The sequence below is a fragment of the Rhincodon typus genome, chromosome 7 (genome assembly GCF_021869965.1).
Source record: "Rhincodon typus isolate 14 chromosome 7, sRhiTyp1.1, whole genome shotgun sequence".
Classification (NCBI taxonomy): domain Eukaryota; kingdom Metazoa; phylum Chordata; class Chondrichthyes; order Orectolobiformes; family Rhincodontidae; genus Rhincodon; species Rhincodon typus.
In genome coordinates, this window is record NC_063338.1 from 53,861,356 (window position 1) to 53,884,412 (window position 23,057).

The following is a 23,057-nucleotide window of genomic DNA, read 5'->3' on the forward strand; positions in this document are numbered from 1 at the left end:
CTAGGCCCAAAACGTCAGCTTTCCTGCTCCTCTGATGCTGCTGGGCCTGCTGTGTTCATCCAGCTCTGCACCTTGTTATCCTGAGGAACTATGTCTTTAATAGTCATAACTGGTCCTCAGTGACTATTTACCTAATTTCATCAAAACCCTGTTACTTCTTGGAATTAAGTGGAGACTTCTGGTCAATTATTTTCCAGTCTGCTAGTATGGTCCCTGTTGTTAACTTCCATCTATGCTGGACTAACGGTTGTTTGGCCTCTCAAAATAATATCAACTCAGGAGAACTAGAAGAATCAGCCCATACCTCAGAGAAGCCAAAGCTCTGCAAGCGTTCTATGTTTACAAGTATTATTAAATTCATTGAAAAGTTGCTAAATATAGAGACTGAGATAATCTTTCAGGAATGAAGAAATAAACAGGGAAAGAAGGATGGGTTTAACGGCGATTTTAAATGTAGGGAGGGTACGAATTGATGATAATCCATTCAGGGACATACGATTTTATTTTAAGTGTTTTCAACGTGATAGAATAATTGATTAGTCATTAGCATCTTTCATCATTTGTGGATGAAACAGTCTACAGGTGTCATACTAACTGGACGAGCCCGATCTTAGATGGGTTTCACGTCTTCACTGCTTCCAAATTTCTAGTTGATTACAAGCATAGTATGAGTTTCTATTCTGTGATCATTTACGTGTAACTGTCATTTTAAAATAACTTTATCTACGGTTCAGTCTCGGAAACTCCAATCATTGATAACAACTCCATCCATTTTTCAGCAATAAACTCGTTAAGGCGCAGAATCAGCTGTTTCTAGTTAGTGAGGTGAACAGGTGAGGAGAATGAGTTGTAAGTAGTTTCTTGGAGTTGTACATTAGTTTGGCTCGTGTAAAGTGAGTAGGTGAGAGTTGTTTTATTCATTAGCGTAGTGGTTAGATACCTTCATTTTAATCTTAAAATACTTGGGTCACATTTCGAGAGGTGAGCCCTGTTTTCTGTATAATGATGTACTGTAATGTGTTTTGTTTTTCACATAAAAGGAAAAGCATTGGATTTTTTTTTTGCAAACTAGCACAAATTTAATGGGGAAGTTTTCCCTTTATGTCCTTGTCAGGCTTTGTATTTGCTTTTCGTTAGGATGTAGTATTCCTACTTTCTTTACTGTTCTAATTTAGTACTTTTGTCTTGATGAATTGTGAAATTCATAATAAGTTACTTCTGAGAGGTTCAGAGTAAGAAGTTGCGAATTAGCTTTAGAGGTTACCTGTGAGGAAGCTTGTTTTTGGTGAAATATTGTTAATAATGGGTAAGACTTTTGACGTGTTTTGATGACATTACTGAAGGCCTGAAACAATGATATCCAACTTGTACAATGGTGACTATTCCCGGGATTATGACCTCTTTTAGACTGAAAAGTAATTCGAGGAAAGATTTCTTCCCCCTCCCCCCCCCTTAATTTACGTACATGAGATGAGTGATTTAGTTGTTCTTTTTAAGACTCTGGATCTCTTGACCTCAGTTACCTATTTAAACACTTTGGGTCGTCCACGCTTTTTACCTGCAATACTCTGTATTGACCTGCGTTAAATATTATCCACTGTCGATTTATTTATTAACTTTTGAGTCTGCTCCTCTCAATTCCGTTTCCGTCTTGATCGCTACAATTTCATGAATTTATGGAGATTTTGATCAAGTAATTGATCTATTGAATGGTGGTTGCTCTTGAGCATCAAGTGCCCTATTGGGGGTGCTAGTTACTGATTGGGCTGGATTTCTTTTAGCTATGGTTAATTTGAGCTAAGCTAACCATTAGAGTTCCACTTGAACTCTTTCTGCATAATCGTCAAGGTTGATTCCTTGAATACATTAAACATAATGTGAGTTCAAAGTTTATTGCAATAAATGGATTGCAATGTAAATAAACTCTTCCAGTCGTATGAGTCCTGTTAATTATGATTAGTATTAATGGTAATTTGTACCATAGTATATGTTCCGGCGGCACGGCTCAGTGGTTAGCACTGCTGCCTCATAGCGTCAGAGATTGTACATTCTCCCAGTGTCTACGTTGGTTTCCTTCGGGTGCTCCGGTTACCTCCCACAATCCAAAAATGTTTAGGTGAGGTGGGTTGGCCGTGCTAAATTGCGTGTTGTGTCCAGGGTATGCCGGCTCGGCAGATTTTTCGTGGGGAAATGCAGGGTTACACGGATAGTGTAGGGGGTTGGGGTCTGAGTGGGCTGCTTTTCCGAGTGTCGGTGTGAACCTGATGGGCTAAATGGCGTGCTTCCACACTGTAGGGATTCTGTACTTTTAAACCTCAAAAAGGTAACTTGACCCTAGGGCTCTGTACTGAGTTAGTTTACGGTTGCTGTAACCGACGTGACCTTTTTTTTTCCCCAAAAGCAGCTTTTAATTGTACACTATGGAACCCTATCTAGGAACTATTTTCTGGCTATCTGGAAGTTGGGTGCAGCTTGAATTTTGATTCCTTACTGACATAAACCCACCCCCAGTAGAAATAACAGCTGACAACAGTTTGAAATAATCATTGAAGCAGTAGAGTTGCCTGTGTCTGCAACTGTTTCCCACACAATCATTTAAGGAGCTGAAAAGAAGGCTTGAAGAATTAGCTCTTTCCAAGTTGCATTCCTCTGAGTACTGAGCAAGTAATTACAAAATTTCAGCACTTGGACAGATTGCGTACATGTCCTTTTTACCTAATTTATTTTTTAAAATTTTTTTGTTTTTGGGATGGGATGGGCCCTTCAACTTTCTTCGACCCCCAATTCTCTTGAGGTGTCTTTCCTCTTCTTTGAATTGGTTACAGTAGATTATGGAAGTTGACAGTCAGAAGTCATGACACTAGTGACTTTTTTTCACAAATGCTACTAGACCAGACTATTTCACGCATTTTGTAACTATTACAAGTAACACACTGAATTACTGCTTATTTTCTATTCCTAAAAGGTATGAGTTTCCTCAAAAATCAAGAGGAAAATGGAAGTGATCAAAAAACCACGAAATATATTCTGAGTTCAAGGTAAATAATTGCTCCTTTCTGATTTGAGCTAGGGTAAAAGATGAGGCAAATTGATATTTAGAGGATGAAAATATTCAGTGATAATTAGGATATGATCGAAACAGAGTCCTGATGCATATTTTAAGCAATCATTCTTCATTCATCTCTGAAGATGGTCCTCCCTATTCATGACAAGTCTGTAAGTTTCCTATTCATGATAGTACTTCCATTATCTTTCTGAAAGGTGTATGCTATCCAACAGTTAAAGTTTTTTTCTAAAATATCATTACTGATATTTTCACTATTACTGAATTACGTGTGGCTAGTTGACATCTATAAATTGTTAACCTGCATTTCACTTGCTTTGTGATGGATTAGTTGTATTTGATTCATTTGATTGGAACTAACTTGGGAGTTTGTAATGCTTAAGTCATCAGAATTTCATCCAGGCCAGGCACTGATGTAAAAACCAAGAACTGCGAATGCTGTAAATCAAACAAAAATAGATTGCCGGAAAACCTCAGCAGGTCTGGCAGCAACTGGAGAGAAATCAGAGTTAATGTTTTGCGTTGAGTAACCTTCCTCAGTGAGTTGCTGGGTTTTTGCAGAAATCTTTTTTGTTTCAGGAAACGAAGTAATTGCTTTAGCTGCTAATTAGAATGTCATTCCACAATGTAGGGCTAATTAAGAAATGTAATGTACTAGTAATTACATGGAGAAATTGGGCCTTAACTTCATCACTTTCCCATACTTGGTCTTGAGACAAATTAATGCAACTGCAAATGACTGGATAATTATCCTTCATTACTTGCAGGGAAGTTTCTCATGGATAATTTTGATGCATGCCACAATTCTGTGTGTTTGATCAAAACTTTGATTTTGACTGACTTGACCGTTTTGTGGTTGATACCCTTCCAAATTATATAAGCAAGATCCCTAAATTGAGCAATTTTTGAGTTAGGTTTGGCAGCAGCACATGTATTCATCAAGTAACAGCTGATGTCTGACCATGCATATTTATAAATTTCCTCCATTTGGCAACAGTAAGGACTTGAACTCCTGTGAAATGTTCTCCTGACTTACTGCCTAAGGTGACCATAATACAGGATTTATAATCTGGCCTTTAGTGGGTTTTTTGCTTTCATCTTTTCAATTTGTTTCAGTTGTGACTTTTATGCAACTTGACTGCAGTTAACTTTTATTTTCTTTTAAAATGGCAGAAAACATTGCAGGTCTTGAAGACCAATATTTCTGGTGAGAAAGGAAGTTCACTTGTTTCTTCCTTTTATTCCTTTATGCTTCACTTCAGCTCGCTGTTAGATAGCAACTCATCCTGACTCTAATCTCTACTGGTCTCCACCTTTTTATCACAGCCTTTTTCTTTCTGTCCTTATCCCCTTACATTTATGTAAAAATGTTGCAGTTTTAGGGCATAAACATGAAACATTCCCTCTGTTTCTCTCCAGTGTCTGATCAGCTGAGTGTTTCCAGCATTTTTATTTCAGATTTCTTGAAACAGTATATTGGTAGTGCAACTAAAGAGGGGCCAATACTGGACCTTGCATTGGCTAATGAGCCTGGCCAGGTGATTGTTTCCAAAATGCTCTCCCACTGAACGTTCAGTGATCACAACTCCTTAAGTTTTAAGATAGCTGTGAACAAGGATAAGTCAGGATGTTGTGGGAAGGTACTGAACCGGGGGCAGGCAAATTATGTCAGTATTAGGCAGGAGCTAGGGAGTGTTAATTGGGAGGAATTGTTACCAGGTAAGTCCATATTTGACATGGAATTCTTTAATGACAAGCTGATAAGAGTTTAAGACCAGCCTTTTCCAGTGAGGGGAAAGGACAAGAATGGCAAGGTAAGGGATAATGAGGAAGGTTGTGAATTTTTCAAAAGGGAAAAATATAGGTTTAGGAAGCTAAAATCAGACAGGGCCTGTGAGAATGGAAACAAAGAATTCGAGCAGGGAATTAGCAAGAAGTGGCCATGAAATGACCTTGGCAAGTAGGGTTAAAGAGAATCCCAAGGCATTCTATACATTAAAAACAACAGGATAACTAGGGAGAAGGTAGGACCACTCAAATAAAGGAGGGAACTTGTGCTTGAGGGTAGAGAATGTGGATAAGATCCTAAATGAATACTTTGCATTGGTATTCACCCAGGAGAAGGATATGGAAGATAGTGAAATTTGTGTGGAGCATGCTAATATGTTAGGGCATTTTGAAATCCAGAAAGAAGTGGTGTTAGATCTCTTTGAAGAGCATTAAGGTGGATAAATACCTAGGACCCAATGGTATCTATCCCCAGTTTTTGAGGGAGGAAAGAGAGGAGATTACTGGGGCCTTGACTATGATCTTTGTATGCTCTCTAGTCATGGGAGAGGTCCCAGAGGACTGGCAAGTAGCTAATGTTGTTCCTTTTTGTTCAAGAAGGGAAACAAGGATAATATAAGAAACTATATAGATCAGTGAGTCTCATCAATGGTTGGGAAGCTACTGGAGAGAATTCTTAGGGATATGATTTACATATATTTGGGAAAGCATGGGCTAATTAGGGACAGACAGCATGTCTAATTAACTTGATTGAATTTTCAAGGAGGCGGCGAAGATCTTTTTAGTAAGGCTTTCAACAGGGCCCCTCAGCTCATCCAGAAGATTTAAGATGCTTGGGATCTGTGGTGACTTGGCTGTGTGGTTTCAGAATTCGCTTGCCCATAGCCAGGGGATAGTGGTGGAAGAGTGTCTTTCTGGCTGGAGGTCTGTAACTAGTGGTATTCAACAGGGATCTGTACTAGGACTTCTGCTGTTTCATATATATTAATGAGTAGGATGAAGATTAGATGGGTGGGCCAATGGGTTTGTAGATGATACAAAGATTGGATTTGTGGGTAGTGTAGAAAGTCATCAAAGGATGCAATGGGATATAGATCATTGCAGATATGAGTGGAGAAATGGCACATGGAGTTTCACCTGGGCAAGTGAGGTGCTGCACTTTGGGACATCAAATAAAAGTATACAGTTAATGGCAGGATCCTGAACAGAATTGATGTGCAGTGGGATCTTGAGGTTCAAGTCCAAAGCTCCCTGAAAGTAGCCACACAAGTAAATAGGGTGGTAAAGGATGTGTATGGCATGCTTGTCTTTATAGTTGGGGAATTGAGTACAAAAGTCAAGATATCATGTTGCAGCTTTATAAGACTTTGTTTAGGCCACACTTTGGAGTACTGTGTTCAATTCTGGTCACCAAATTACAGGAAGGATGTGCAGGCTTTGGAGACGGTGTGGAAGACAATCTCCAGGATGCTGCTTGGATTAGAGGGTATGAGCTCTTAAGAAGAGGCTCTTGAGCAGTGGAGGCTGAGGGGACACTTGATAGAAGTCTCTAAAATTGATATGCATAGATAGGGTTGACAGTCCATCTTTTTGCCAGAGTTCAAGTGCCTAATACTAGGGGGCGTGCATTTAAGGTGGAAGGGGAAGCTCAAAGTAGACATGAGGAGCAAGTTTTCTAGAGTGGTAGGACCTGGAATGCACTGCCAGGGGTGGTGGTTGAGGCAGAAATGATCAGAGCATTAATGAATTTTTAAGTGTATGAATGCACAAGGAATGGAGGGATATGGAGGAACAAGGGGGGCAGAAGGGATTAGTTTCACTTGGCATCATGTTTGGCTCAACATTGTGGACCAAAGGACCTATTGCTGTGCTGTACTATTTATTCTTTGATAGTATTATGCTTCAGAATTTTATGTCAAGGTGTGTTTTGAATATGCAGTTACTGGATTAAACACTTCAGTATGTATTGGAGATTTTAGTCCAGATTTCATGGTCAGCAACTTTTTGTGACATGAATTTCATCTTTCATGCCAATTTCAAACTAATGTCAGGAATGAGCTGCAGTGATATTGAACAAGGTAAACAACCAGTTCAACAAGCCAAGAATACTTTCCTCTGAAGGTAGAGAGGGAAGGAGGAATGTGAATATCAATAAGGAAAAGCACTGAGACATCTCCTTAAGGGCTGAGATTTTTTAATCAACCTGTTCAGATGTTACTACCACCTTCTGGAGCAGGTGGGACTAGAACCTGAGCCTCCTTGCTCAGATAGGGACACCAGCACTGCACCACAAAAGCCTACTTATTTAAGGGCTGGTATGCCCTCAGCTGATGGCTTTCATCTTGAGTTCTTCCAGGAAGTGGCAAAAAGATGAATGCCTTGACTCTGATCTCCCAAATTGTTCAGATTCTTTAAAGCTGTTGTGGATCTACTAATCAAAATAGAGCCCAGCACTGGAGAGCACATGCGTTTTTTGACTTGGAGATAGTAAAGGCAAGGCTGTGGAGGGAATTGAAAATGTGACCTTGCTTTTAAAATGTTTGAAGCAGTTCAAAGTCAAAAAAGGTGAGCAAGAATGGTGAGTTCTGTTTCTCATCCATGTATGAATCAAACCAGTTCAATCTCCACTTGGTTATTTCAATTATATCTTTTTTGTTTCCAGTTCTGCTGTCAACTTGTCAATAAGGAGTTTTATTTTGGCTAAAACTATTAATAAGGTGAGTAAATGGATTACATGGAACAACTTTACTGGCATTTTAATTCAGTGTTGTTTGTGTAACATGGACTTAGCTGTTTAAAGAAACAAATATACATGGCTTATCAATAAATTTTAGAGGATCAAGTCAGGATAACCTTGATTCTAACTCCTCCGGACTTCTATTTACCACTTTTTTTTTGTCTCCTTTCTCACGAATGTCGCTTAAACCCAATAACTCGAATGTCAGTTCTTGCATACTGATTTGAGGTACTGGAACTTTCCAGCATTTTTGCAACTATTGTTCAGCCTGTTTTTAAAAACAAACTGTGATTGACACCCTACATAGCTTCTAAAACATAGATTTCTTTTTCAGTTTTATTCATCTCATCCCATTACTGCTGTTGAATAGTTTTGAAGTAACCATTTATCACTTGAGCCTTGATTTTATTTGGTATTGTTTGATTTGTGGTGCATATAACTGTTTGGACAGTAAACTTTCTGGTGCTCCTATTGGCTGGTAGAAATTATCTTGAACCTCTGGGTTATTTGTCTTGTTAAGAAACATAGTATATGGGAACACCACAGCCTGCAAGTTCCCCTTGAGGCACTTGCCATCCTAACTTGAAAATGTATTGCTGTTCCTTTAGTGTTACTGGGTGAAAATCTTGGAATTCCTTCCTTTACAACATGGTGGGTATAAATGGAATACAGCAATTCAAGAAGGCAGCTCATCACCTTCTCAAGGTCAACTGGGCAATCAGTGCTGACCCAGCCAATTATGCTGTTGTCCCACAAATAAATTAGAAAAGTAAACTTTGCAATTGGGGTCCTTGATACTCTTGACTTTTTCAAAGGCTCTACCAGAGTGAGGGTGACTTTGCAAACAATTGTTTGCATGAATAAAACTGAAGTTTTAGTCTATAGTAACGTTTTTCTAACTCTTGCTGAAATGTCATTCCAAACGTGAAATAGTGCAAACGCTAATTTGTACTCACAATGAGCTCAGTGCTCAAGTGAGATGTGAATTGTACTGATTTTCAGCTGTGTCTATTGTGCATATTGCCAAACATAAGCTATAAGCCAACACAGCACAACTAGGTGTTTCTTAAAAATAAAACTCTTCCAAAAATGTTTAAATTCCTCACTATTCAAGTGTTCAGATATAGTTATTTATTACAGCTGAACTTGGCCTTAGCAGAAGCAAATTTTAAACATATTAATCCACTAACACTAATTTCAAAAGTTTAACAAAACTTGAGCACAAGTTTGCTTCCTAAGAAATTTGCAACTAATCAAACCTTTTAAGATGTGCTCATTTGAAGAGCTAAAGTAAAATTAGAAGAAACGCTCAGATTTCATGGATGTGGTCAGTTTTGTAGGTAGGGCTAACTTTTAGTTTAAATCTCAAACATTTGTGCTTAAGTGTTACTTTTTTTGTCATAGTATATCTGGTTTTTGGGTAATTGACCCAAAAGTCAAGTGGAAAATGCAGGCCTCTTCCTATTAAAGCTTACTGTATCTAAATACCTAGTGCTATAATTAAGCACTGATTTATATTCCAAATTTAATTTGGAAAACATGCTAATAATTACATCTTTACATCTCGTGCACTAAGTATAATCCTTGTTCATCCTTCACTTAGATTTTTTGAACTTGTAAATTTCCCCCTTCCTTGGCAGATGAATAATGCTCAGTGCATTACATCTAATGACAATATTCAAATAGTCAGTGAATTTTAACACTCAACAGAAACACAAATGGACCAACCACACAAAGCAAGAACAGATTTAATCAGCTAGAAATTCCCCAGCAAGTAAGTGCAATCCTAATACATTTCAACCATCGACAGAATATGTCACATTTAATTGGTACCCTGCCTGCCATGGCAACACTTTGTCTAAGATGTATTGCAGCAATTTCTACCACCTCCGAGAACAAGATCAGTATGCACGTGAGCACCATTTGCATGGTCCCTTCAAGAACTACAGCATATTGGAAATATTGTCATTCTTTGTCACTAAAGTATAATCCTGGAACACCCCACCTAACAGGAAGGATTATGTACATCATGCAAACTACAGTTCAGAAAGGTGAGCACTACCACTTTGAGGGCAATGTTGGTCTTGTTGGTGAAACCCACATCCTTTCAAATGTGTAATAGAAAATGTTTTAAACATAGTACAGAATGCTCCTGACTTTGCACAGGTAGAGATCATGTCACTAGAAGAAAAATGCATTTGAGTCATTAAAACAGAGTCAAAACTCTTAAAGTCAGAGTTAATACTTGGATAGAAATTTACTTCCTCGACAAAAGGGAGAAATGAGTGAGAAACTGCAAGGGATCTAAGCCACCTGTTGTGAATGGGTGTCACAAGTAGCTCTTAACCCAGAGTCTAAGTGAAGTCCTCCTCCCACTAATCCTGAAAATGGCATCTATCCAGGTGCAATCACAGCACAACCACTAAATTGTACATAGTTTGCCAATTTTTTTTTTTTAAAAATCTCTAACTGTGGTTTCATTTGTTTCCACAACTTGCAAAGCATTCCAGCAGTTCAGGGCACATGCCTGGGGGAGAATAATGCCTTTTGATCCCATGCCCTTAAATGCTTCAAAGGCATTTTTCTGCAGTTCCTTACAGGCTGATTTAGTCTTTTCACTACTTTTCAGCTGAATCGTAAATTTCAACCTGAAGCTATGCAGCAAAAGCCTCGGCCTGCTCTGGAGAAGATTCCACTCCCAAGACAACTTCACGCTATTCATCAGCCACGCAAATGCTGATTTCAAGAGATCAATTCTACACCCTTTGACAGACACCGTGCAAACTGAAGAAAACAATGATGCATTTTCATTTCAAATACTAGTCTCTTCCATAGCTACATAATGCAATGTGATTCCTTCCCCATATCTTAAACTGCTAGAAACCTTCCTGATCAAATGAAATATTAGTTCAATATATCTATTAGTGTACCAGATTTGTCATTGGTGTCTCCAGGGTTAAATTTGACTATTCAACGTGATCTTCAATAAGTAAGACAGCAGATACAAATGAATTTGTTCTTGGTCTTTTGTCCTTTCTTTATCATAAGATAAATGTGTAAGTAGTCCCACAACAGTAGAAACTTAATGATTATTTCAAAATGTTGCATCCCCCTTGAATAGAAGGGACTAAAATGGCGACTTGTGCAGTGTCATAGGTTAAACACTGCAGTCCTTCTATCTGCTCTGCATTGGTAATAAACTTTTCTTGCATTCACAATGGTGCTAGCTTCCATTTTTCCACTTTCATGTTTCCACCTGCAAAAGCATTTATGAAGTGACAGAATTTGTTTACTGCAATAAAGTAAGCATTGGTGAGATCATTCCTCAGGTATATGCTGTGCTACTGCCTTACCTATTTAAAAATTTGCTGTAGAGATAGTGAAACAAGGTTCACCTAACTTTTCTGGGATGAATGGATTATCCAAAAGAGGAAGGATTGAGGTTAGGCTAATCTAAAATGATCAAGTTGAACCTTGTAAGAATTTGTTTTACAGGGTGGCTGCAGGAAGGATGTTGCCTGCCCTGGTCTAGAACAAGGGGACACAATTGCAGAATAACAGGCCATTTGGGACAAACATGAGAAGGAACATAGAACATATAGAGCAGTACAGGCCCTTCGGCCCTCGATGTTGCGCCGACCTGTGAAACCAATCTGAAGCCCATCTAACCTAAACTATTCCATTATCATCCATATGTTTATCCAATGACCATTTAAATGCCCTTAAAGTGGGCAAGTCTACTATTTTTGCAGGCAGGGCATTCCACGCCCTTACTATTCTGAGTAAAGAACCTACCTCTGACATCTGTCCTATATCTATCACCCCTCAATTTAAAGCTATGTCCCCTCGTGCTAGCCATCACCATCCGAGGAAAAAGGCTCCCACTGTCCACCCTATCTAATCCTCTGATCATCTTGTAAATTCTTTCATTTGATGGTTAATGTTTGGAATTTTCTACCCCATTGGCCTAGGAGATTTCACCATTGAGAATTTTCAATGTGGAGACTAATGATTTCTGGATAGTAAAAATATCAAGGGATAATGTGGGAAATTTGGTGTTGAGATCATGGCTGATATGTTTCATTGAAAGGCAGACTTGAAGGCCTACTCCTGCTCTGATTAACTTTAGTAGTACAAGGGTCAGTTTTTCCAGTTAGCTGCAATCAGCACATGCAAACCTTCCCAATATGTGCTAGTAACCAGTTCTTCCAACCCCAGCTGTCTCGTGCACAGCATAGCATTTCCTGTCTAATTCCGGAGAGTCGGAGGACATGCCATCTTTTTATGGCAGTAGCTGTTATTTTCCAGTAAGTATTTAAAGATAGACACCCATCCATTCCCTCTATTGTAGGACAGTTAGTCAAGATGGTGATTGGGTCTTGAAGATTGGTTGTGGTTTTTAACCTGTATAATGTTTTCAGTGTACCATCAAGATAAGTCGTGTACATGCAACTCAAGTCTTTGCTCTCAGCTCAAGTCAGTTCTTCCTGCAGGTCACAGCCCATAAAGAATTACCTGTTGAGCGCTTTTAAACTTGCTTGGTTTTTACCCTTTTTAAGTTCACCAGTCAAGTTGTCTTCTGACTGGCCCAAATCTTCCAGTTTCTACAATGTATTTATTGGAATTCAGATTAGTTGACTTTTCAGATGATAGGCAGTAGCTTGCTTGGCTGAAAGATAAAAATAAATGTTGCTTCAGCAATTTTCCATTTTAAATTCCATAATTTACTGAGGCTTGAACATATCATGAGGAACACAGATAAAATGAATAGCAAAGATCTTTTTCTTAGGGTAGGGGAGTTCAAAATTGGGCATATTTTTAAGGTGAGGGGAGAGATTGAAAAGGGACCTTGGTCACTTTTCACACAGGGTGGCTTGTGTGTGAAATGAACTAACAGAAGTGGTAGATGCACATATAGTTACAACATTTAAAATACATTTGGACATTTACACGAATAGGAAAGGTTCAGGGAGTATGGGCCAAATGCAGGCAAAACGGACTAGTTTAGTTTCAGAAACTTGGTCCGCATGGACAAGTTGGGCTGAAGGGTCTGTTTCTGTGACATGCGTGTTTATAGTTGGATCCATGTGATGACCTGCTTACTGATCAGATCTCATACTTCCATGTTGCAGTTTGGGAAATCCAAGCAAATGCAAGGTCAGTGGCTTGTTAACTCAGATCAGGGAATAATTGGCAGCAGCTGTGAGCAACTTGATTCTGGCTGGTATATGAAGCCTGGCATATGAATAATGGTTTGAAAAATAACCTTCACTTATCAAAATATGAAATATAGTAATATTTACAAATAGGGTAAAGACCTCACATTTGACAGCCTAAAGGCCAAAACACGACTTGATACCAGCCCATCTACTTGTTTATCACCAATACATGGGGGCTGCAGTGTGCAATGTTGACTTAAAGCTTTGACCATACTTTTCAAAGCTCCTGCTAACGTTGGAAGAGCAGCTAAATGACGTTGGATGTCATATTGCCATTCCATTAACTTTTTTTTTCCACTGGGTTAAAATCCTGGCGGGCCTCAGCACTGGGAGTACACTTGTGTCTTGGCTTTGTGAAATCAGTTAGGGATGGGCATTAATGCTAGTCTCTTCAATTCCCAACATTAAATTATTAGAACATTTTAATTCTAAAATTAATGTAATTGTCCACAAATTACCACAAGCTATCTCTATTTCAGCTATCTATTAGGAAATCTCTATCAAATACTGAGGCAATTACTTAAATTCTATTGCATGAAGCAGCTAAATAAGACCCCTCAAAACAAGGTAAACCTCAACCCACCTTAGCAATTACACATTCAATGGTGGAATTTAACTGATTCCAACGAGCAGTGTCTGTCTCTGGATATCCAGGGTTTGATCCTTGTGCAGTGTTCTTAGAAGTTCTGCTGCTGAAGGATCATGGAGTTGAATTCTTATACAATTTTCCCTCTTGAAGTTTGTGCTGTGACATTAGTGATCCTTTTTAGGTTCTTTCATCCCTAACGTTGATGACACTTCTGGAGTTCTCCAGTCTGCAGCTTGCCACCTCATCAGAAGTAGCTCTTTGTTACATTTGGGGTTAACTGTTTGAAATAGATAACTGTGCCAGTAACCCCTTTACCTCAGGACATTCATTCTGCAGGCAGTCTTAATTGCCCATTTGTCATGAGGCAGCAGGTTATCCAGAAGTGTTGCCTCTTGCCCAACAAGCAGAATTTTTTTTTTTTTTTTTTTTTTTTTTTTGTTGCTTTAACTCCTTCCCAGTTAATTAGCATATTGCTTTAAATTCCTTTTCTATAACCTTCTCCATTTCCCTTCATTTCGGGAAATCATTATTCCAGAAAGTTATTGCTGATCCTTTCAGTGTATGAACAACTTTAAGTTCTGAAGCTTCCACTCTCACAACAATACTCAAAACAATGGATACTCTTCAGTACCAATCTCCAGATACTTTTAAAATCCTAGAAGTTTGAATATTGCTGATAGTCTAATCATCAGCATTTTGTGTAGGTTTGAATATTTTTGGAAAATTGTACACATCACTGCATCATTTACAAGTCCAAACCATGGATCAGTTACCCTAATGTCATCAGGAAATGACTAGTCTCTGGTTAAGGATGTTGTGACTGCCTTACATTTTTTTCCAATGACCAGAGAACTAACATTGGCTTGTCAAAGTATAATTTGTGCTTGACCAGCCTGATTGAATTATCATCTTTTCAAGTGGTTGACTAAAGCAGATTGGACAATATATGGATACTATTTAAATGTAAGGCTTTATGAAAGCAGCATTTTATTAGTAACTTTAGATGAAGTTTGAGGGTCGTGAAATTGTTGGCAAATGATTCACCTAGTTAGGAAATTCTCTGACTAGAACAGTTTGAGGGACAATGGGCATGAAGGATTTGACAGGATTTTACCTAGGATCTCTCTGACTTGGATGATTTATAAGAAAGCCGCATACAACAATGCTGATGCTTTAATTGTTTTCAATTGTAAACAACAGACTGCAGCTAAAAATTTGAAAAAGGCTGATAGTGAATGGACAAGGCTTTAGAATTTCTATAGTTAGATTAGGTTGCCCACATACTGCTTGGTTAGGTCTATTCTAAATGGTATTTTAAAAGTCTTTTGCTGTTTTTAGTTTGGTGATGGTTTGTGCACACGGATCACTAAATGTCATAAGATTTAAAAAGTTAATGGAATTCTGGCCTTGTATGAGGTTGCAAGCCTACAGAAAGGCTTGATTACATCATACCTGGAATATTTCCTGTGCAGTTCTGGGTGCCATACCTTGAGGTATATTAGCTTTGGAATACAATATAGGCTTAGATATGATAGCTTAGACACCAACAGTAAAAATACAAGGTGTGATTAAACAAATTGTTTCTTTTTTAAGATACAAGGATAATTAAGTTTGTTCAAACTTAAGATGTTAGTACTAAGGTAAATAGAAATGACTTCCAGTGACTCTCTAGAGCAGTCATTTGGTTCAAAAAGATTAGAACCAGACCCTTTTGGGACTAAAATTGGGGAAATACTTCATAGACTGGGTGATAAGTTTGTCATCTGCGTATGTCAATTAGATTGATTTTTTTAAAACTTGGGTATTGTGGAATATGGGACAAGCAAGTATAAAATTGTTGCAAATCAGCTTTGGTCTCATTGAACGAAGGGACAGGTTTGCAGTGTTCAATGGTCTGCTCTTGTTATTATGTACATAATGTGTTTTGAAAATTAGGTCAAACTTAATGTAATGAAATCTTACCTGATCAACGTGACAAAAGCCAGAACAGTTAGGAATGATGTATAACTTGATTCTATTTTTAAGGGGAGATTATGGTTTTAGTTTGTTTTTTATGGGCTTTGTGACAGGTCTGGAAGTCTGTTTTTGCATACACCTTTTCATGAGGCTTTACAGCTCTTTAAGTTTTTAGTACGTTAAATTTGGGAAGAACTGCCTCGTGTTGTAATCCCAACTGATGGTGATACTGGGCAAGTCAGCCAGAGTCCAATCTGGCTTGATAGCACGAGTTTAATTTGTGCAGTTGGTCACTATGCTTAATCGCTGAACCTCTTCAAGTTTGCCAATGAACTTATCAACTTTTTTATTTAAAAGGAACTACATGATAGTTTAGAAAGATCATAAATAGCAAAGCAAAGATTAACTTATTTCATAGCAATATCCTTTTTTTTTTATAGATAGTTAGTCCCAGTGAAATATCAAACTTAATTTCTTTCTTATCTGACTCCATTCCTGTTTGGCCTAGTGATTTATTTCAAAGTCTGACCCTAATGTCTTCAGTTCTGACAACTTGGAGACTTCATGGGCTAAAACCCTTTTTGGCTAAAGTGGAGCCATTCTCCTGAGATGACAAAATTCTGAACTTCTTGAAAAAAATTACAGGATTTAAACTTTTTCTAAACACTTCAGTTAACTTTGTACGCACACTGCTAGATATTTTTTAAAAAGTCGCAAGTTTGGAAACGATTCATTTAGTTCACTTCCAAATTACTTTGACTTTAAAATATTTTACCTTTTTGTAGAACTGAAATCTTACAGATTTTTTTTTTTACAATAAAAGAAAAAATGTATTCTATATACCTTTTTTCTACATCCTCGACAACACTGTCCAGGGAGAGAAATCCAGAAATGGTCGATATGGGTGTCAGGGTGGAAATGGGAGAATGAAATGTTCTAAAGATTTTCTGCTGAAAATGGAGTGTAGAGAACTCCATGTTTGCACTGAAATTAGTGACTTTGGTTTGCTTTGGATTACTCTAAGATTATGAGAAACTTGTAAGATTTTGCTGGAAGGAAACTCGTTGCAGCTGTGCCAACCTCTGCACAAATCCTTAGTGTGGAGATAGGGATGAATCTACATTGCAGGCAATATCCTTAATATCCCAGTGAAAAGAATAATGAATCTGGATTGTACTGGGAGCTTTCCAATTTTTTGTCCAGTGTAATATTTTTATTGTTTAATAAAAACTACTTAAAAGTACACTACTCATAGACCTGTGAATGTGTGTCCATTGAATGATCTTTTTGTTTTTAACACAAAAGTAAACACAGGTTCTGTCAAGCTAGGTTTCACTCTGGGATCTGACTTGTTCAGTATTAACAAAAGCTGGGATCATACCAATACTACCACTGCATTACCAAATTGAGCTACTCCTATATAGACTTCAAAGATGATGAATAAAAAGTCAGATAGTAGGAACTGCAGATGCTGGAGAATCTGAGATAACAAGGTGTAGAGCTGGATGACCACAGCAGTCTGAGCAGGAAAGCTGACGTTTCGGGCCTAGACCCTTCTTCAGAAATGGGGGAGGGGAAAGGGGTTCTGAAATAAATAGGGAGAGGGGGAGGTGGATAGGTGGAGAGGAGACACAGGTCAAAGAGGCGGAGATGGAGCCAGTAAAGGTGTGTAGGTAGGGAGGGGATAGCTCAGTCCAGGGAGGATGGACAAGTCAAGGGGGTGGGATGGGGCTATTTCAGAACCCCCTACCCCTCCCCCATTTCTGAAGAAGGGTCTAGGCCCGAAACATCAGCCTCCCTGCTCCTGAAATGCTTGGCCTGCTGTGTTCATCCAGCTCTACACCTTGTTATCTATGAATTAAAAAGTGAGCCAAGTTCACTGCAAAAATTTGATGTTTATTTCCCAGGATGTCCCCAAAATAACTGGAGATTTGTCAATCTTAGAACATTTACAGCACAGGGGGTTTGTTAGCTCAGTTGGCTGGATGGCTGATTTGTGATGTGAATACTCTACTGGCTGAGGTCACTAAAGGTCCTACTTCCTTGCCACTTGCCTGAGGCCTGGTAATAGTAAGGTGAAACTTGTCATAGGCTGTCTAAGAGTGGTCCTTGTAGATGACGTGAGATGGGTGGAGGGAGTGTTGGAAGGCTGCAGAAGGACGTGGACAAGTTAGAGGAGCACTCGAAGTGGAAGCTTGGAATACAATGTGGGAAAGTGAAGTTGAACACCTTTGCTGGGAAGAATAGAGATAGATTAATTTCTAAATGGGAAAAGGCTCTGCAAATCTGCAGTGCAGAGGGACTTGGGAGACTTACCTCAGGATTCTTTTAAGGTTAATGTGTAGGTTCAGTTAGGAAGGTGAAGTTAGCATTTATTTTGAGGGTTAGAATACAACAGCAGGGATGTACTGCTGAAGCTGTAGAAGGTCTTCAGAAAACTGAAGATTACAATTGGGTTTTGAGCACTGTATCTAAGGAAGGATGTTTTGCTATTGGAGGGGGTCCAGAGGACATTTATAATGATTCCAGGGATGAAGGGTTTGTCATGAGGAGCAGTTGAGGACTCTAGATCTGTACTCTGGAATTTTGAAGGATGAGGGAGACTGTGATTGAAACATAGAATACTGAGAGGCCAGGATAGAACTGACAGAGAAGATATCTTCTCTAGGAGGAGAGACTTGGGACCCAAGGCCATAGTCTGAGTGAAGGGACAAGCCTTTGGAACAGATAAGGAAGAACAAAAACAGAAGGTGCTGAAAAAGCTCAGGTCTTGCAGCATCTGTGAGGAGAAATGTTAACATTTTGGATCCAGTGACCCTTCCCTCCTGCAAACTTCACAAATGCTGCCTGAACTGCTGAGCTTTTTCAGCAACTTCAGTATGTTTGATTTATGTCCTCCGTCCTTTTTTTGAGACGAGCAATTTGAGTCAAGTGGTGAATCTGTAAAGCCTATTGCTGCAGAGAGCTGTCGGGGCGAAGTCAGTAAATTTTTAAGACCGATTTTGTGTTTGATTGATTAGTAAGGAGGTTTGAATCCCACCATGGCAGATGGTGGAATTTGGGTTCCTCTTCTTAATTAACATTAGACTCCAGACCCCCTTTTTTTTTTTTTAAAAAAATTCCAGAAACGCCCATCTGGTTCATAATGTACTATTTAAGGAAGGTCAGAAATCCCACAACACCAGGTTATAGTCCAAAAGGTTTACTTGAGAACAAGCTTTTGGAGCCTCACTCCTTCATGTGTTAGTGAGAAAGGACAGTATCAGATGCAGAATTTATAAGCAGCAGATCTAAGGGTTGCACCACTGAGTATGTATTAAACAAACCTAAGATGCTGTTAAATCTTTCTTCAGTTAGAAGGTTTTAATTGATATGTACATGTAAATCCCTGAAGTCCTCTCAAGTCACAGTCCTGAGGGAACTAAAGGCTTTCAGTGTAAAGAAGAGGTGACATTTTACATCAGACAATGCATGTTAGGTGTGAGGTATTGTTTAGAATCTGTTCTGGTTTGGAGTCAGACTGGTATTTACTTGTAGAGTAGGAATTCTAAAATGCCACATTGTCTATAAGTTTTCCTTTTTAAGGAAGGAAACTGTCATCTTTACCTGGTCTGGCTTACATGTGACTCCAGACCTATAACAATGTTTGACTTTTAATGGCCGTCTGGGCAATAAATGCGGTCTAGCATCTTGTGCATTTTCAAGTTCTGTGCAATTCTGCTGGCTCAACTCCCACTTTCCGTGCAGATAATTCTGAACATCTGAGTTCTGAGGAAGGGTCACTGGACCCGAAACGTTAGCTCTTTTTTGTTTCCCTTCACAGATACTGCCAGACCTACTGAGCTTTTCCAGCAACTTTGTTTTTGTTCCTGATTTACAGCGTCCGCAGTTGTTTTGGTTTTTAATTCTGAATATTTACAGGTCTACTACCCTTTTTCAAAACCGTAACTGCATATTCTGCCAACAAATTCTTGGGCAGTGCATTCAAGATCTAACCACGAGCTGCATTAAAAATCTTTCCTCCTCTCATCTGCTTCTCTTCCTTTTTTGTGTTTACCTTTAAAATCCGTCTCCTCTGGTTCTTGTATCTGATGAAAATAGTTCCTCCCCGTCTCTATCTGAAGCCCTCAGCTTCTGAGCATTCCTTTCAAATTTCCTTTCAGCCTTTTCCTTGAGGTAAGCATCCCAGCTTCTCCCGTGTTTCTTCATCACTGAAGTCCTTTTATTGCGCACGTTTTTTTTTCAGATTTTCTTTGCACCACGTCTTTTTTTTCACATCCCTCCTTTTAAACTGCATAGAATTGAACATGAGTTTTAGTCTCGGTATAACTTTTTTTTTTAGTACTCTAGAAAACAGAGGACTCCTTTATTAATTCCTTCCTTAACCTACCCTGCCATCCCCGAGGCCTTGAGTGCACATACTCTTGGTCCTCTGCTCCTAAATGTCTTCCGGACATACCTGTGAGCCTTTATTAAGCCCCTCCGTTCTTTCAAAAATGTATCACTTCACACGTCTTCGCATTAGATTGCACCTTCCAGCGTGTTTGCCTTTTCCGCTAGCCTTTTTGTGGAGGGTTGTGGCAGGCTTCAAAAGGACATACAAGAATTTAAGGCAGCTGTCCTAAAATAATGCTTCTATAGTACTTAAAATTTCAGTGGAGCTCCTTCTTCTACTTTACCTCAGGCTTGGTTTTAAATTATTGTAATATTGCCTACTCATTACATTTAAATCACAATCGTGTAGGGGTTAAAAGTTACTTTGTCTCCCACTACTCCTACCATTCCTGTTAATTCATCCCTGATCTCAGCACACTTTTGTTTAATATTTTAATAATTCCCCGATTTGGGCGGGGGCAGAATGACTTGTTTTATGGACCAATGATTCACTTGGAGAAAGTGCGCAGGTTGTGTACATTAGCCAATGGCGATAGGGAGGGGGTGGGCGTAGCATGTTGACGCTCGAGTTTTCTTTCAATGACCTCATTGGGCGGGGGGCGTGCGGGGCGGTTGGCGGGCGGTGGGACTGAGGGAAGACGGGCGGACGGAGTGGTCATTCGCAGTGTGGCCGAAAGTGGACGGTGGTTATTTGCAGTGCAGTCAAAGGCGGTGAACGGACAGTTGGTCATTCCCAGTGCGGCCGTGACTCGGCATAGTTTCGTCGACAATTGGTAAGTTTTAAAGTTGAGCCGAGGAGTGAGTGTCATGAGACCTTCTTGCTTCTTCGGCTGAAAGTCTTTTTTTTTCCGCCCCCGTTTCTCGAATCTTTATTTTTCGGAGACGGTTAGTGATCTTGAATGTCGGTGAGTTGAAACTGCCGTCTGACCCTATGAGCCGAGATCCCGTCACGGCGGCGGCGGCGGCACTGATTGAACCGTAGGAAAGTTCTGGAAAAGTTGAGTGGCAGACTGAGTGCGGTTGTACGAGAGCCGGCTCTACTTAGGTTGCCGTGTTGTGTTTTTTGGGTGGGGAGAGGAGAGGAGAACTCAGCTCGGTTTCTCATGTCACCAGTTGGGGACGGTAGGGTGCGGACTGGCAAAGAACTGGAATGGGAACGCCCTGACCGCGAAATGAACAAGTTTTTGTTTGATGTGGCTGTCGGCGGACGGGTGTGAAACAGACGATCCCAATCATTTCAGCCGGAGATAGCAGGAACTGCATTTCAGCAGTTCTGTATTCCGTTTCATCGTTAATTCTTTCTCATTTCACTTCTTTGGAACCGGCTAATTTAAAAAAAAATAAAAAGCCCCTGTAATTCACATTCGGAGATTTGTCATTTTTGATACCCTTAATTTAAAATGACCGACCAAGAACCCACTGTTGCAAATTGTTCAGATCATAGAATGGTTACAGCACAGAATTACGTTATTTGGAACGAAAGTAGAAATTGCTGGAGAAACCCAGCGGGTCTCGTAGCATTTGTGGAGAGAAAGCAAAGTTGAGGTTTTGGGTCCATTAACCCTTCAGACCACTTTGAAGTTTTGTGATTTGTAAATTTTGAAGTTGTGTCAATAATATGTCAAGAAAAGCAGTGGTCTAATTACTGGCCACTAGGAAATTCCAGTGTATACAATTACATGGCATTTTATCAAAAATCTTTTTGGAAGTCCATGCGGACCGCCTCGGTTTTATTTTTTTAAAAAAAATCTCACTGAAGCAAGTTGAACGTTATTTGTCTTTAACGAAAGACAGCAGGGATTTGTTAATGTGGAGAAGACGTGGAAGCTAGGGAACTTGGGGAAATAAATAGTGATCCCTTGAAAAGAGTTTGTTACAGAAGAGGGGGTGCTGGGAGTCTTAAAACACGTAACGGTAGATAAATCCCTGAGACCTGATCAAGTGTTTCCGAAAGCTTTGTGAAAAGCCAGGGAAGTGATTGGTGGGCTGAGATAATATATCATCGACAGCCACGCATGAGTTGCCAGAAGACCGGAGATTGGATAATGTGTGCCATTCTTCAGGAAAGGCTGTAAGGAAAATCCAGGGAACTATAGACTGGTGAACCTTACATCAGTGGTAGGTAACTTGCTGGAGCGGATTCTGAGGGACAGGATTTACACACGTTTGGAAAGGCAAGGGCTGATTACAGATAGTCAGCATCGCTTTTTGCGTGGGAAAACGTGTCTCTCGAACTTGGTTGAATGCTTTGAAGAGGTGACAAAGAAGATTGATGAAAGCAGAGCAGTAGACATGTATATGAACTTCAGCAAAGCATTTGATAAAGTGCTGCATGATAGACTGCTTAATAAGGTTAGGTCACATGGAATCCAGGAGAAGCTATACAGTTGGATACAAAATTAGCTTGAAGGTAGGACACAGAGGGTTGTGGTGGAGGGTTGCTTTTTTCAGGCGGAAGCCTGTGAACCGTGGTGTGCCCCAAGGAGCTGTGCTGGGTCCACTGCTTTCTGCCATTTACATAAATGGTTTGGATGTGAATAGTGGATGGATGGTTAGTAAGGTTGCAGAGGACACCAAAATAGGTGGTGCAGTGGACTGTGAAGAAGGTTATCTCACTACAACAGGACCTTGATCAGATCGGCCAAGGGTGACAGATGGAGGTTAATTTAGATAAATGTGAGGTGTTGCATTTTAGAAAGGCAAACCAGGGCAGTACTTATACAATCAATAGTAGTGTTCCAGGGAGTGTTGCTGAACAAAGAGACCTGGGGTGTAGGTTCATAGTTCCGTGAAAGTGGAATCATGGAGTGGTGAAGAAGTGGTTTGCCACGCTTGTCTTCATTGATCAGAGGTGGAGTTAGGGTGTCATGTGTTTGTAGAAAACATTAGTGAGGCCACTTTTAGAATACTGCATACGATTCTGGTTGCCCTTCTATAAGGAATGATGTTAAACTTGAGAGGGTACAGAAAAAATTTGCGAGGATGTTGCCATGACTAGAGGGTTTGAGTTATAGGGAGAGACTGAATAGGCTGGGGCTGTTTTTTCTAGAGCATCAGGGTGACCTTTATAGAGGTTTATAAAAACATGAGGGGTATAAATAGAGACAACAAGGTGCAGGGCTGGATGAACACAGCAGGTCAAGCAGCATCATAGGAGCAGAGAGGCTGACGTTTGGGGCCTAGACCCTTCATCAGAAAAGGGGGAGGGGAAGGGAGTTCTGAAATAAATAGGGAGAGAGTGGGAGGCGGATAGCAGATGGATAGAGGAGAGGATAGGTGGAGAGGAAACAAACAGGTCGAAGAGGCGGG

At 39.7% G+C, this 23,057-nt stretch overlaps 1 protein-coding gene and 1 long non-coding RNA gene across 2 annotated transcripts; one reads left to right on the plus strand and one right to left on the minus strand.

Moving 5' to 3' along the window:
• Window positions 1–1,073: 1,073 nt before the first annotated feature.
• Window positions 1,074–10,807, plus strand: LOC125483507 (death-associated protein-like 1-A). Its single transcript, XM_048599084.1, has 4 exons — window positions 1,074–1,306; window positions 2,966–3,038; window positions 7,515–7,569; window positions 10,219–10,807. The coding sequence occupies exons 1-4, from the start codon at window positions 1,303–1,305 to the stop codon at window positions 10,327–10,329; spliced, it is 243 nt and encodes an 80-aa protein (XP_048455041.1). The 5' UTR covers window positions 1,074–1,302; the 3' UTR covers window positions 10,330–10,807.
• A 657-nt stretch (window positions 10,808–11,464) lies between these two features.
• Window positions 11,465–20,180, minus strand: LOC125483565. The gene is made up of 3 exons (XR_007262513.1): window positions 19,813–20,180; window positions 19,411–19,644; window positions 11,465–12,258 (listed from the first exon to the last, which is right to left on the minus strand). It is a non-coding gene; the product is annotated as an uncharacterized LOC125483565 (long non-coding RNA).
• Window positions 20,181–23,057: the final 2,877 nt, after the last annotated feature.